General features: G+C 38.6%; 1 protein-coding gene across 1 annotated transcript in view; it reads left to right on the top strand.

The window, feature by feature from the left end:
• INO80 (INO80 complex ATPase subunit) overlaps positions 1-14,635 on the top strand; it is a 60,440-nt gene extending 45,805 nt beyond the window's left edge. Inside the window, exons 27-35 of the mRNA XM_008926515.3 lie at positions 2,082-2,176; positions 5,010-5,082; positions 6,571-6,729; positions 8,004-8,106; positions 8,680-8,768; positions 9,587-9,742; positions 10,781-10,940; positions 11,768-11,977; positions 12,598-14,635. Coding sequence (XP_008924763.2) covers positions 2,082-2,176; positions 5,010-5,082; positions 6,571-6,729; positions 8,004-8,106; positions 8,680-8,768; positions 9,587-9,742; positions 10,781-10,940; positions 11,768-11,977; positions 12,598-12,815 — 1,263 coding nt within the window. The 3' untranslated portion in view covers positions 12,816-14,635. The remainder of the gene's footprint in view (positions 1-2,081; positions 2,177-5,009; positions 5,083-6,570; positions 6,730-8,003; positions 8,107-8,679; positions 8,769-9,586; positions 9,743-10,780; positions 10,941-11,767; positions 11,978-12,597) is intronic.
• The last annotated feature ends 282 nt before the right edge of the window (positions 14,636-14,917 follow it).

The following is a 14,917-nucleotide window of genomic DNA, read 5'->3' as shown; positions in this document are numbered from 1 at the left end:
CAGTAGAGACCAGGTATATTACTCATTAAATAGTTTCTTTGCTATCAGAGTTCTCTCTTTAGATAAAAGCATCCCATTTCTGTGAGTGATCAAAGCACTGAACTGCTGAGAAGTGTAGTATGAATGTGGCCTTTTTTTTTCTTTTTTTCTGAATTGAAAGATTGTACTGTTAATATTTGGGAAAGTACTGGACAAAACCAGTTCCCCCCAAAAAAGGATGTTTCATATGAGCACTGTTAAACTACTGTGAAGTATCTGTCTTGATCAAAGAAAGGTGTATGGAGGCAGACCAGAATCTGTTATAAGATTAGCTAAAGGCTAAGGTACTAAGCTAGTTTGCAGAGCTGGGGAAACAGTCTGTGAATGCCAGTATTGCAGGTGTAGAATAGCTTATTCTTTTGTATTTTGTGCCTTAGTGGAAATGTCTGAAGTCTGGAATAAGGATAAATGCATCTGATGGAATGAAAGAAGGTGTTTTCTATTTGTGCTGAAGTTTGTTTAGAAGACAGATAATGAAGAGCAGGTTAATAGATGAGGGAGGACTAAATCAAGACATTCAAAGGTTGAATTATCATAGAGGCAGATAAAGACAGTAACAAAGAAATTAAAGGAAAAGGTCCTTGTGATAATAGAAAAAAGATGAATCAAATCTGGAGAAAAAGTGACATAGTGCCTAACTGACACCTGTATCTCTCTGGTTTTAGTTGGTGACTGAAACCTGTCATAAAAATTGAATAAATTAATAGTAAATTAGGGCTTGTTTGTCTGCATGATGAAGTAGCTGTTTTCTGCTTTGAACTTCTGTTGTTGTACTCCAGAAAGCATACTAGCCATGAGCTCTGTTTTGTAAGGTTAATTAAAGTGTGGCTTTGGCCATTTCCACACTATTTTATTTACCTGATTTTCTCTCTCATCTGCCTTACAGTGAAGTTTGCTTCCACTACTGCAGTGTTTTTCTCAGGTTCCTTATAGTACAGTAGCTCTTTCACCATTTCTGCAGTAGTGAAACAGAACAAAAAAAGGATCAGGAGCCCTGAAGGATAGGTGAAAAGGAGAACTGAGCATGGTACTGTCAGGTTTATTGGACTAGAAGCACTGCCATGTCTTCTCACAGCACATCAGTTCTGTGTCTGCTGAACATGGTGGCTTGGAGCAAGATGAATCCAATACTTGGTGCTGAAGCACCAGCTGCTCCTTTCTGTCTTCATTTGCATTCACAGCATCTTAAAAAAACTCATGCACCAGTAGGGTTAAACCCAACTAATGTAACCAGTAGGTGTTGCATCTCCTCAACCAAGCAAGGATCACGTTGTTCAAATACCCCAGAGGGTATTTTTCTGGAGAAACTCTGTGGATATTTGTATAGCTTTTAGGTCTTTGTGTGCATGAAAAAAGTCTCTCATTGGAAAAACCTTTTGCCTATAGCAAAGTTGATGCCATTTGACTTGTGTCTCAGGCAATGGTTTCAGTTCTGCTGCTTGGCATGAGCTCTGGGCTGACACGCTAGTGTAATATTCAAAGTGTTCTTGTATGTGGTGAGATTTACAGGCTCTTTACTGGTGAGATAAAGCCTGGACAGACATTAGATTACAACACTGAGGTTTTAAAAGCACTACTCAAATGGTATAAAATCAGCAGGGAGCGGGTGCAGTTGGTTTGTTTGGAAAGGTTTGCTTGCACAGTGAAAGCTTGAGATTTAGTAAAAATTTATGCTCTGTGAAAACAAACTTCCCATTTTAATGATTTTTGTTTACCTATTTGTTTTTAGGAAAAGGCATGTACCATCACATTGTGTGCAGTGCAGCAAACATATCCCCAACTCTGAGCTCACATTGCAATTTATCTCTTACATGAAATGTAAAAGCTGACATATGATAGAATAGCTTTAATTTATGAATTGTGTAATTACCAAGTATTGCTTACATAAGATTGCTTACAGCACATTTGTTAATGACATTTAGGGAATTTATTATTTTAAGTTCCAATTCCGCTTTTATTGTGTTTTGGGTTTTTTTTCTGGAAGAATCAAGATTGAACAGTTTCGAGAGCAACTGTATTTTTCTGGTGTATGTTCTTTGCAGGAATACATGGTTTATAGGAAACATACCTACATGAGATTGGATGGTTCTTCAAAGATTTCTGAACGAAGGGACATGGTAGCAGATTTTCAGAACAGGTAATGTATTTTTACAAGGTGTGTTTGTGCTAAAATGTGTGTACATAGACAGTTGGCATAAGATGTAATGGAAATAAGTGAAATCTGCACTTATCTTTCCTGATATCAAATTGACCTCATTTATCTGAAGCAGTTTCTATGTGGTTCTGACCAGTAGTCACTGCTGTTGATCTGAATCCAGTTGTATTTAGGAATTTGTTATCTGTGAAAGAGTTTTGGAAGCAATTTTAGTGCAACCACCTACTGTCCTTCTTGCCAATCCAAATAGGCTATTGCTTATAAATAAGCTCAGTAGAGAGGCAGCAAATGTTCATTGGTTATTAAATGCTCTGACAATTGACACTGTAAAGATGAGATGGAAAATCTTGCATATGCTAAAGTATTGAAAGTGACCTAGTTTTCTGCAAAACAAATTATTTAAGCGTGTCTTTCTAAGAAATCTTAAATTAATATATAAAAGATAAAACAGGGATTTTATTAGCTAGAAAGAAGGATAATGCTTTTCATTTAGTAAACCAAAATGGATTCTGGCAATTTTTATAAGCACATTATGGTGCATTATTTATAATGATTGAGTTTATGGTTATTAAGTTTCCTTTGAATCATGAGATATGTCTTGATATGATATTACTTTGATATGGTAGTTCACAGTAAGGTTATCCTTCCTGAATATTGAGTGAACTTGTAAGAAGGTCACTTTCCTTTTTCAGAGGAGTTAGGTTCACACAGTTGCTTATTGCAGGCTGAAAGCAACATTCTAGACATCCTTGCATCAGTGGTCCCAAAGTATCATAGCTGAAGGTAGGAGTTGAGGCCTTTCAGTTCACTGGTTCATGGGGCTTAAAGACCTGAAGGACTGTGTTGCAATGATGAGTCTTCTAGTGAACTCCTCAGAGCAATAAAACTTGAACATGTGCCGAATACCTGAAGTGAGAGGGCCACGCAATACCTTTCTGGCTGTTTCCAGGTGTCAGAAACAAGTTCCTTGCAGGTTATTATGTCCTCCTGGAATCCTGACTCTTCGTTCTGTAAGATCCTTTAACCAAATGAAGTGAAAAAAACCTGTTTTATTAATGAACAGAATTTGGTTTTATTCATAAATAAAACAACTGAAGAAAAAAATAATTTCAGTAGGAAATCCCCTTGAAATATAGGTCAGCCAGTCTAAACAAGAATTCCTATTAAAATGTTAGTTTGAGTTCCTCTTATACATGATTTACTTATGAGAAATATTTCCAGGAAAAAAAGCCTGACTGTGAGACTAAACTATCCTGCAGGATATCCTAGCAAGGTGTAGAAAATATATAGCTATGGGATGATAATTTGTTCTCATAGTCTGTGGCTCTGTCCACTTTCCTTCCCATATGGCATTTCAAGAAGCATATCACAGCTGGATGTTCAGGTGACTGCCTATATGCAGGTTCCACTGTTGTTACGACAGTGAAAAGATTTCCTGGCCAAGGATTGTCTACAGTACAAACAGGCACCCGTTGACTCCTTTGGCTTTTTATACCTTCAGATAAAGTCTGAAGATTGTCAACTTGGCTTTAGTTCCTCCCAACTGTCCATAGATCAGTGTAAATTTTTGTATCCTTAGGTTTTAGAATGTCAGAAACCTTCCCTTTCTAATTTTAGAGTTCCTGGTGCTTTGTGTGTGTGTGCTAATTCACAGTTTTCATAGTTATTTTGTTGTCTTCTGGCAATTTCTTGGCAGAGGGTGGGGACAGACCAAAATCTTATCTTTAACCAGAAGGGGTTCTTTGAGGTCTGTTTCTACAATACAGCCTCGCCAGCTACTTGTGAATGTCTTGAAGTTTGAGTCCTGAGAAAATAGTCAGTTCTACTTGACCTTCAAGGATGTGGATTCCAAACCCCTTAGTTTCTTTGTGTTTGTTGAGTTGTACTAGCACATGCATAACAGCCTGTGATCCTACCCACGCTTCCTCCAGGGAGGGCAAGAAAGACCCTTTAGGGTTGATGAGTGGACTTACAAGGACACTGCCTACACATAGTTAGTTAGAAAAGATATGTCCCACACTGCTCATTCAACAGGCATTTCTGGTGCTTTACTGATTTTATGTTTGCTAAGTTTTTCAGTCATTGTAATACCAAAAGGATGTGGCATTGCAGACTGTCTTCTCTTAAGCAAAGAGCCTTGCTCTCACTGTTGAAGGGCAGTATGTTGACATCTTTGGAGTCATTACTAGAGTATTGTCTGCTTTGTGTCAGCCCGTTCACAGATCGGTATGGTGTTGAACACTTAAATACTGCTGACCCTCCAGAGTTACTAGTATGGTCTCAACCTTAGCAGAAACTTTGATTTTGCTGTTACCACTTGAGTTTTCATCAGTACTTGGTCGTGCTATGTATAGACCTGTCTCCTTGTTTGTTCTGTTCAAAGCACCAAATTTAGAACCAAATTTGCATCATACAGTGTTGATATTTATTTTTCTTTTTTTTTATTAGTTGAGCATTGCTAGGGCAAGATTTTTTTAACATCGGGTCAGTTCTGTGAAAAATAAATTGTTCTTTGTCCATATGAAATCCTAATTACCAGTGTGGGCAAGATAAACAAGCCCTGGTTTGTTTTGATACAGATTAATAAACTGCTATTGCAAATTGAATGTTTGCATGTTCAGACAGTCCTCATTTGTAGATTAACTTCTTTCGTCCTTTCATATGTTTTTTTCCTTGACCATAAATGAAAAGCACAAAATGTTCTGAAGTGTTCAAGTAATAGAAATAGCCCTAATCATTTCATATGGATCAAAAAAATTACTTTGGTGGTTATTTCTTGCACAAAATAATGGGGTTCAATCTCTTTCCTCTACAGGAATGATATTTTTGTGTTCCTGTTAAGTACAAGAGCTGGAGGCTTGGGCATTAACCTTACAGCTGCAGATACGGTGGGTGAAATTTGGTAACAATTTATGTAGGAAAGTCGGTCTTTTCTGTGTGCAAGTTGACACTCTCTTGCCCATCCTGATCAATATTTTTAGTATTGCCATTCACAACATGAAATTGCAGAGCCTTGATTACTTTGCTATTCTTTACAACATAGTATTATCTTGATAAAGTTGTAGAATATTGGACATTTTGGTACATAGGTTTTGGTTACAGCTGGAAATTTCTTCCTTCTCCTCGCCTACTTCAGTCTTAGAGTCTAGAAAGGAGTTGGATGGCTGAAGGGGTCTATAGATGCAAATGACACTTACATGAAACAGCATTCAGTATATGAATGACTTTTTGCTCCTAAGGTTCATTTACAAAGGAACCAGTGGAATAGGTATCGGTTACCCTTTTTTTCTGTGCACAGAAGAATGAAACAATGCCTCTAGAAGTATGAAGCCATTCGTAGTTGAATATCGGCTGCTCGGAAAGGATAAATTTCTTCCTCCCCGACTCACCAGAGGTATAAAGGCATACCAATTTAGATGAATTGCAAGGCTTTGCACTCTGGAGCAGCTACCATTTAGGACTACGGAAAAAATACTGATGAGCTGTTCATCTTTTCAATAACTGCTGTTCTTGTGCTTCTAACCCATACCTTGTGTGTGTGTAGACTTGAACCCAAGTCCTTAGTCACACAAAACCAAAGATCTCTGGATCAAAAAATATTACATAATTTTTTTAAAAGTATCCCATCATATCTTACTGTCACTCAAAGAAATCAGAAGAAAGCAAGTATTTGTAGGATTTTCAGGGTGGAAAAGTTGTCTCCATTGCAGTTGCTTGAACAGAGGAAGTAAACAGATGGAAGCTCAGGCAGGCTCCTTGCATGAGCATTTTTTGTAATTTTCTTAATACTTTTCTGCCTAAAATGTTTTAAAATATTTTTGGTTTGTATATTCATTGTGTATAAAGTACTGTTGGAGTGATAGGGCAATATGAATGTAATGTGGCATTTCAGGGTTTTATAGTAAAAGTACTAGAAGTGTTACACTAGACTAGAATCTAGGTTTGAAGTAAAAAAAAATGGAGTATTACTTTTTGCATAAAATTCTAATGTGATGGGCTTTTTCTTCTTAAGGTAAGTAACACTAAAATGGGTTCATGTTGTGATTAGTCTGTAATTAATTGCATGAAAGTAGTTTAATGTGATGACAAACTTCGGAATTTCGTGCCTCCAAAGCAAGTTTATTGAAGAAGATATTAAAGACATTCTGTGGAAGTTGAAACGTTCACAGTGTCAGTTAGTTTGAATTCACCTGAAATGCAGTGGAAAAGTCTTCATAGGACTGGGCAAAGCTGGGTTGATACAACCTACAGTGGGGCTGTAATTCTGTGGAATGTATGATCGAACTTTTATGAGTATATTGGATTTTTGTTAGTTTAATCACCATGTGCTCTAAAAGTATGTTTTTATTTAATTCTTTTCTGGTGTTCTCTTGCAGGTAATTTTCTATGACAGTGATTGGAACCCAACAGTAGACCAACAAGCCATGGATCGGGCACACAGGCTGGGTCAGACAAAACAAGTCACTGTGTACCGGTTGATATGCAAAGGCACCATTGAGGAGCGCATCTTACAAAGGGCAAAGGAAAAGAGTGAGGTAGGAATAAAGAAATTAGCTGAAACGAGAAGGTACAGAAATGGTATCAGAAAGCACATATCAGCATGAGTAAAGAAACAGAAAAAGCATCTGAAGGGAGGCAGAAGAAAAGGCAAAAGGGAGTGTATTTGTTCAAATAAACAAATCTGTGTCCCTAACATAGAAGCATTCCAGTTACATTATATGACCTGGAAAGAAGCTAATTATTACAGTGAAATTGCTCAGGCTTCTTTAAGACTAGAGCTTCGGTCTTTGCTGCATCAGAGTTACTGATTCCTCTCATGTTATACAACAGCTGATTTTTTTTGCAAAAGACATTTGAAAGGTAGTTAAGTGCAAATTATTTGAGGTGTGAGGGTTGCCAGAGAAGCTCAGTGTCCTGCAGCATCAAGCAGTAAGTGTATTAGGAACTTTAAATCTCATGGCACTTCACTGGCAAGAAAAAAGTTAAGGAGATTCACCTTTTTCAGTAGGCATACTGTATACAGCATTCAGATGTTCTGTGTGCTTGGAGTTTCTTTTAGCTTTTGTGTTACTTAGATGCTGCTCATGGTGTTGCAGCAACTGAATGCAATCATATTTCCCTTGTTGAAATTTACTGTTTTCTCTGGGATCCTGCACTAGAGTTGCCTGATCTCAACCTGAAAATTAAGTGCAGTCTTCTTGCTGGTGATCCAAATCATTGAAATTACCTTATGTTAAAGCTTGTTCTCTTCTGCTAAGTTACTACTCTTCTTTGTTTTTTATTTTGTTAAGCATAGTTGTAGTAATAAGAGGTTGAGTGAATTGTTAAACTGTGACACTGACTCAGTACAGAGATACAGTTTTCAATCAAGGAGATGAAAAATGTTGTGCTCTTTAAGAGTGTGATCTGCATAATCGTCTGTGCAGCTTACTTGAAAAATGAATGGGTAAATTATGCCTGACAGGACTGGTTTTGTTCAGCAGTGTATTAATACTTTTAACATTTATAGTTTATTTATGTTGCTTCAGAAAAAGTGCAACTTTGCATGAGGGATGGTAATTTTCTGCTTTCTATCTCAGTTGCTCCTCATATTTTATACTCTTAATTATACTCTTAATAAATCTTCCCTGAAATTTTGGTACTAACTTTGGTAGATATAGGTATGATAGAGAAATTGGGTCATCTCTGACTTACAGAGATGCATTTGCATGTTTTTTGGGACTGGCTTTCAGCGATGGGTAGTGAGAATGGTTGATGGCTGCTTTGACTAATTTTTCCTTTTAATTCTCTCTTGTTTTTTTCCTTCTAGATCCAACGAATGGTGATTTCAGGTGGCAATTTCAAACCTGACACCTTGAAGCCAAAGGAGGTGGTCAGCCTTCTGCTGGATGATGAGGAGCTAGAAAAAAAATGTATGTGAAGTTGGTGTTTCAGCGTTTTCCCCATATTTCACTTCATTACCTTATGAAATCTCTGTTTTTATCTCTACAAACACGTTTACTTGCTGATAACAACTTCTGTTTCCTGTCTCTTTTTGCACTGCCAACTCTTGTTAGTACAAGCTCGTTTTATATCACTGTTGAGCTGAATAATGAAGTTGTGCAAAATGAGACCTGATGACGTGATAAAGTTTTTATTGGCACTCATTCAGGATCATTACATTGTTCCTGGATGACAGAGCTTTGACAAGAATTATGTAGGTCTCAACAAGAAAATTATTAGTAAAATGCTGTATTTCATCATATTTTTGAAGCTGTATTAGAGGTATACACTTTTCTGTTGCTTGAAGGAAGAATTTTGCTGTAAGACTTTTTAGTAATTTGGAAACAAGTACTTTTAATACAGTAGTGTTTTCAGTGTATTTTAGTTGTAATACAACTGACTTTTCTTCCAAGTTCTGTTAGAACCAGAATTTCTTGTAAGATTCATGAAAAAATGTGAAATACCTTTCCAGTGGTGACAGCTTTGTGTTTCTTTTCCAACAGTGCGTCAACGTCAAGAAGAGAAACGACAGCAGGAAGAAACAAATCGTGTGAAGGAACGTAAACGTAAAAGGGAAAAATATGCTGAAAAGGTACTTTGATGCAGAGGTCACCTGTGTCAGTGATAGAGCCAGAAGAGCTTCAGGATCACTATTACGTGATGCGGAAACATTTTATGCCAAGGCAGTCTAATTAAAGCCTTCTTTCCTTCACCATTGAAAGTCCATCTGTGGCAGTTCCCTACACTTAGGAGGGACATTACAAAATAAATAATGCATAACTACCTGTCTTTTAATCATTAGCAACTTCAAAAATAAGGAAGTGCTGCATACCCAAATAACACTGTCAGTCACCAGTAGTCTACAGACAACAATTTGAGGACTCATGCTTGAAAAAACAAAATTATCAGCTGACCATTCTCTGACGTTAAAAGGTGACTTAATCAAGATTTTGTCCTACAAGAACAAAAGAGGAATCTGCACCAAATGCAGATATGAGGCTTCTGTGGAACAAGGGCAGATCAACTTGTTTAAAAAGCATCATTAAAACTAGTTTATGAAAATTCTGAATTTTTGAGATAGGGACGCTTTACATTAATTAATTGGAATTTTGTGTAATGATAAAGCATTTCAAGCTCACTCCAAAAGGTACTGGAAATCAAAATAGTTCTGTAAGAGTAATTCTCTGTAATTCCAGCTGTCTTATGAAGAAAAACAAACAAAACTCTACTTAAATCTAAAGCAATTAAGGAATCTGTTACCATGTCCTTCAGAAACTTGTTTTGGGAAATTCTGGATGTGGCATTCCTTGAGTTAAAATACTGCACTAGGTTTTAAGGTTTTGGGTTGTTTGCTCCCATTCTTCTGTTTTAACATCTGTTTCATTCCTGGTATTATTTTATTCATTTCAGAAGAAGAAGGAAGATGAGTTGGACGGGAAGAGAAAGAAAGAGAACATGAACCTTGTGATCCCGTTTGTTCCCTCAGCTGATAACTCCAACCTGTCTGCTGATGGGGATGACTCTTTCATTAGTGTAGACTCTGCCATGCCCAGTCCTTTCAGTGAGGTAAGACTCACTGCTGCTTTAACTTGTTTACTGTTTTAGTTGTGGCCTTACATCCTGTAGGATTCTTTGTTTTTTAGCTATTTTAGAACTTGGAGTGCATGGGGAAGTGATGTGTCTTAAAGGTGAACCATGGAAAGGAAAATGGTTTGTTGAATATGTAACAGCTGCTAGTAAGCTGCCTTACAGGACTTGATGTTATTTGAGATTCTGTTATTCCCCTACTCCTTCACTCTCTGCCTCCCTTTTCTACAGTTAGTTCATGGCCTGACTTCCTCCCATTCAGCCCCTGAAATTTTTCCATTCCTGCCTGCAGTCCCCCTTACTTTCTTGTCCCTCTTTCCTGCCTTTGTCATGCTCACGTTTATGACTATATACCTTCTCCCATACCAGTATCTTCCATAGCAAGGACGCTGCTTCTGAACCAAACAGTATTCCTCAAATAGCTTCTTGACATTCAATTTCTTTATAAGTACCCCTCACTAGTCCCATCTGCATCTTCTTCTCTGCTTCCTTCCTTGCTTCAGGTTCTGAATTGGTGTGGGGTTGTTTTTCTGGAATTTGAATTATAAATTCTCAGAAGCACACATCTTATTTTCCTTCATCTTTGTGTAACAAATTGCAAACTGGTTTTACCAGCAAATGTATTTTGTTCTATGCCCTTCGATTAAGATTTCTGTTTTGCATTGTTCCCTTACTGATCAAGATTTTTATTAGTGGTAGTAGTGGGTTAAGAATCCTATTTTCTCTTTTGCGGTTGAAGATGCACAGTTGAATAACAATTTACTTAAATCTCTGCTGAGCCCATTAGTCTTTTGCTTCTTAACATGTATTGTCATGAATGGAAGTTAAGTGGCTCTTGGAGCTCTTTGCTGCTCAGCATGTAAAGTGTGGTGTGATCAGGCAGATGATGTCTCATTCTCATGCTGCTATTCTAGAGAAGATAGGAAAGAACAAGTACCAGTTAATTACTTGTGATTGTATATCATTTGAAGATCTTACTATTTTTGTAAGTTAATGGCTTTGTTCTCTCATGTTTAGATATCCATCAGCAGTGAATTACATATGGGCTCTATCCCTCCCGATGAGAGCAGTAACGATATGCTTGTGATTGTGGATGATCCAGCTTCTTCAGCACCTCAGTCAAGAGCAACAAACTCTCCTTCTTCCATTACTGGTTCAGTTTCAGATACCGTGAATGGTCAGTACTCTTGCCTTGATTTGCTACTAACATTTATTAAACCTTGACTTTGCATGGCTAAATGATACATTTTCTGCATTTTAACCAGAATATATGTATGGTTGGCAAAATTTGGGGGAAAAAATTTGCCTTTTCATAGAGAAATTACTTTTGATTTGGTAGGAAATCTGTCCATAGTCTCTCATTCACCACACTTACCTCTTTTCTGTGTTAGTTACTTCAAAAAGTTTTATCCTTTGTTCCTGTCTTGCAGAGGGCTCTCCTTCTGTTAAGTTTATGTTACCAAATTGCAGACAACCATGGAACTATTAATCTCTAGGCTTTTCCTTGAATTTGCTGTTGAGTTAGTTATCAGTTCTCTATCTCCAGTGGATGATTGGAGCAATTTCTTTAAATGCAATAATTTTAAATGCATTTGCAATAATGGCAAGTGGGTTTAACTACCATAGTTTTCTACAGTAAAATAGGTAGAACCATAGTTGTTGATGAGTTTCTTCAGAGACAGCAGACAGAAGAAACTGCGTCTCTGTCTTCAACTAAGAAAATGCATGATCCTGAAGTAAAACTCAGAATCCTCAACCTGTTTCTGGGTTAGATTCATAATAATGGCGAGCAGTTAATAAGGAGTTGTTACTGAAGAGTAAAGTTTTGTATAAATAATTTCTTTTTATGGGTTCAGGGCTTGCTAACAATGTCCCTGTTACTGTTCCTATCAGTGAACAGGAACAGTATTAATGTAACTGGTAGGCAGTTTTGATGTTGTTCTCACTTGTGAGTCACACGAAATACTATAGTTGTTACTGATTTAACATTCTTTTCTTGTTCAGGTGTTTCAATGCAAGATATGTCTCTCAGTGGGAGAGGCCAGTCAAGTCGAAGCCGGGGTCGTCCTAAAGGTGGATCAAAAGCCAGCACTGGGAAAGGCAGGAGCCGGAAGTCAATAGCGGGAAGTGCAGCTGCGATGGCAGGTGCCAAAGCAGGGGCAGCAGCAGCCTCTGCAGCGGCGTATGCAGCGTACGGATACAACGTCTCTAAAGGTATGTGGGGAAGGGGCAGCAGCACAATACCCACAGCAGAACCAACCACATGACTTTGGGTGATTGCTCTTTACAACCTGGCAAAAAAGAGATTAAAAGTGTTGTGTTGTTGGTATTGCTCATCCATTATATTGTGAGATCCAGGCAATATACAGTGTGACATGATAAGGTTCTGAGGTGGAGCCAGTTTCACCGCAGATGACCTTGGATTTGTTTCATCTGCTCTTTGAATTATCTCATGCCAAATATTTTTCCTCTTGTTATTTTGGTTTGGTTTTTTTTTTTTTTTTGGTGTCCAGACAGATTAGATAGTGTTTATCCCATGGCAATGACTGTGGCTTTCCTACATTGGATCATGTCGCAGTTACAGTATCACATTCCAAAACCTGCTAAACTCATGGTGATTGAGCTTCAGCTTTACACTAGCTCAAGGTGGCCCTGTGTATGTTTTTATGGCCCTGTAAGATGTTTATCTTAAGGACACTCTTCTTCATTAAACTCTCATAAATCATGAATACAGAGTGTTCTTAGGACTCATTGTTAGTGTGTTGTTGGCTGTTGAAGAACCACAAGTGGAATAATATGCTCATGTGGAATTTGATTCTCTTTTCCATTGCTAGGCATGTCTGCAAGTAGCCCTCTACAAACAGCAATCATTCGGCCTTCTGGACTTGTAGATTTTGGACCTTCAAGCGCCTCTTCTCCCTTGAGCTCCCCTTTGAGCAAAGGAAACAGTGTTTGTGGGACCACCAAAAGTTTAAACCTGACCAGCAGTCTCATATCAGAAACTTCAGTTCGGAAGCAAAGTAAAGGTGCCCACACCTCAGGTGGTCGGTAGTAATTTTGAACCCCCAAAGCTTATCTGAGCTGTGTTGGCTTTCAGAGTAGACCACCCTGCCAGTTGAAGGCATGCAAATGAATGCCCTGTTGCTGTCCAGCACATGTGTGTAAAGAAAATCAAAGCACAATGGGAGTGGGTGGTTGATGTGAGCACTTTGATTATGTGTATTCCAAAAAACTATATTTGCAGACACTGCAAGAAGGAGGGAAGGGAGTCTGGGGTAACTAGGAGAGTGTCAGCTTATGTTTCATTGATGTATCTGACAAAGATTCCCAAGAAAGCATCCAGCTACTCCATGCAACATCCTGCAGCTGTGTGTGCTTCAAGTCACACCACTATACTTTCTCTCTTGTAGCCTGAGGTGGAACCCAGCGTTAGCTTTGTCCTATGAAATCAGTATCCAAACCCCAGGAGTATCCTGTAGAGTCACAAGACATTTCTGTACTGGCAGCTGCTCAGTGAACCTGCGGGAGTAATAGGGGGCTATGCTGAAGATGATATGTGATCAAAAAAAATCTTGGGTTCTTCTGGTGTGGTTCTCTGGGTTCTTTAGAGGCTTGAAATTCAAAGGAAGGTGTCTCAAGTGGTTTCCAGGGAGTGGATTCTTTTCAGCACCATTTGTCAGGAAGATGGTCAGAGCTGCAGAATACAGGGAGTGCTATCAACCCTAGTGAGAGCAGCAGCACAGCCTCTGCTTCACGCAGTGGAAGAAACCACAAGCCAGTGATTGGTTTGCATTTCAGAGTTCTCATCAGCACAAATACTCACTGTGTTCAAAATGATTTCTCTCATTTTTGAGGTGTGCAGAACTCTTAAAGGCTTAGAAACAAAAAGTGCTCTATTAGTGCAAATCTCGAGAAGGAGGAAAGCTGAAGTGCTGAGGAAGGGTTTGTGCTGCTCCTCTCACTGTGCCAAAGCAAAGCATGGATCTGCAGCTTGTAGTACTGTGAGAGGAGCAACAAAAAACAGTCCTGAGAGAGAGAGAACTATGCTATTCCCCCTTCTAGCCAAATCCTGGGGAAAAAATTGTCTCATATCCCAGCCATCCCATTGACTGTTCTTGCAGTGTGTTTTCCCTTCATCTCTGTGATCATCACACATACTGGCGTAGTTGAGTTCACTGCAGTGTGTGGGCACCATTAGCTGTGTCCCGTGAGGCTGATAGAAGGCCGTGCTGCTGCCAGTGCCCATCCATGTTCTTGTTCCCTGGTTGCTCCTTCCCTGTTCCCAATGCACAAACCCTGCCCGTAGCTCCTTGCTTTGCTGTAAGCGTTGTCTGCATTGCACTGAGATTTAGGTGTGGGACAGTTCTTCTGTCTGACACATTGAGTAAAGAGGCTGTTCTGCTGGGGCACTTTCAACCCTTGACAGAGAGAAGCAAGTTGAGTTGCAGGTCTGGGCTGTGACAGTGGAAGATTACTTTTTTATTATTATAATTTTTTTCTGACCCCAAATCCCTTGCCTGGCGTCCTACAGTGTGGAGCGAGTGCTTCCTGTTGGCTCTGCCTCTAATTTGCACACCTGAAAATAGCAGAACTGAGCTTAGTTAGATTGATTTTTAAACAGATTTGCAGGGGATAATTGAGGGGGAGGTGTTGTTTAATTAACTAATGAAGACTTCCCCCTTCCCCTCTTATTCTCGTGTATATATGATATTTAGAGGGAATCAGACAAATGCCAAGCCTTTTTTTCTCTTTGAATGTGCTGTCTATTTTTGTAACTGAACTTGTACATATGTATAAAGAGAGACACATCTTTCTTTTACTAACTGGAGGAGAAAATCTTAAATAAAATGGAGTGAGATAATTTTATGTAAATCAGTGTCTTTGTGGTTTTTATGCATATAGCTGTATGAATGAGAGGATTAGGGAAGAGAGCATGGAGGGTGCGCATCTGGAAGTGCTTCTAGAGACATGCACTGCTCAATGTAAAGCTCTAGAGTGTGTGCTCTTCCAAGTATCACCTTTGTAACCTTCTTCAGTTACAACTGTACCCTTATCCCTTGTCTGTATTCACCGATTATCTCATAATCTGTTTTGGAGTAGGGGTGCAGCAGATCATAAGAAAACAGAAGCAAGTATAATATGTGTAATTACACA

This window comes from Manacus vitellinus, unplaced genomic scaffold, assembly GCF_001715985.3.
Source record: "Manacus vitellinus isolate BGI_N305 unplaced genomic scaffold, ASM171598v3 scaffold_6_pilon, whole genome shotgun sequence".
NCBI classification, from domain to species: Eukaryota; Metazoa; Chordata; class Aves; order Passeriformes; family Pipridae; genus Manacus; species Manacus vitellinus.
Note: the sequence above shows the minus strand (reverse complement) of the source record. Positions and strands in the feature narration are given on the sequence as shown.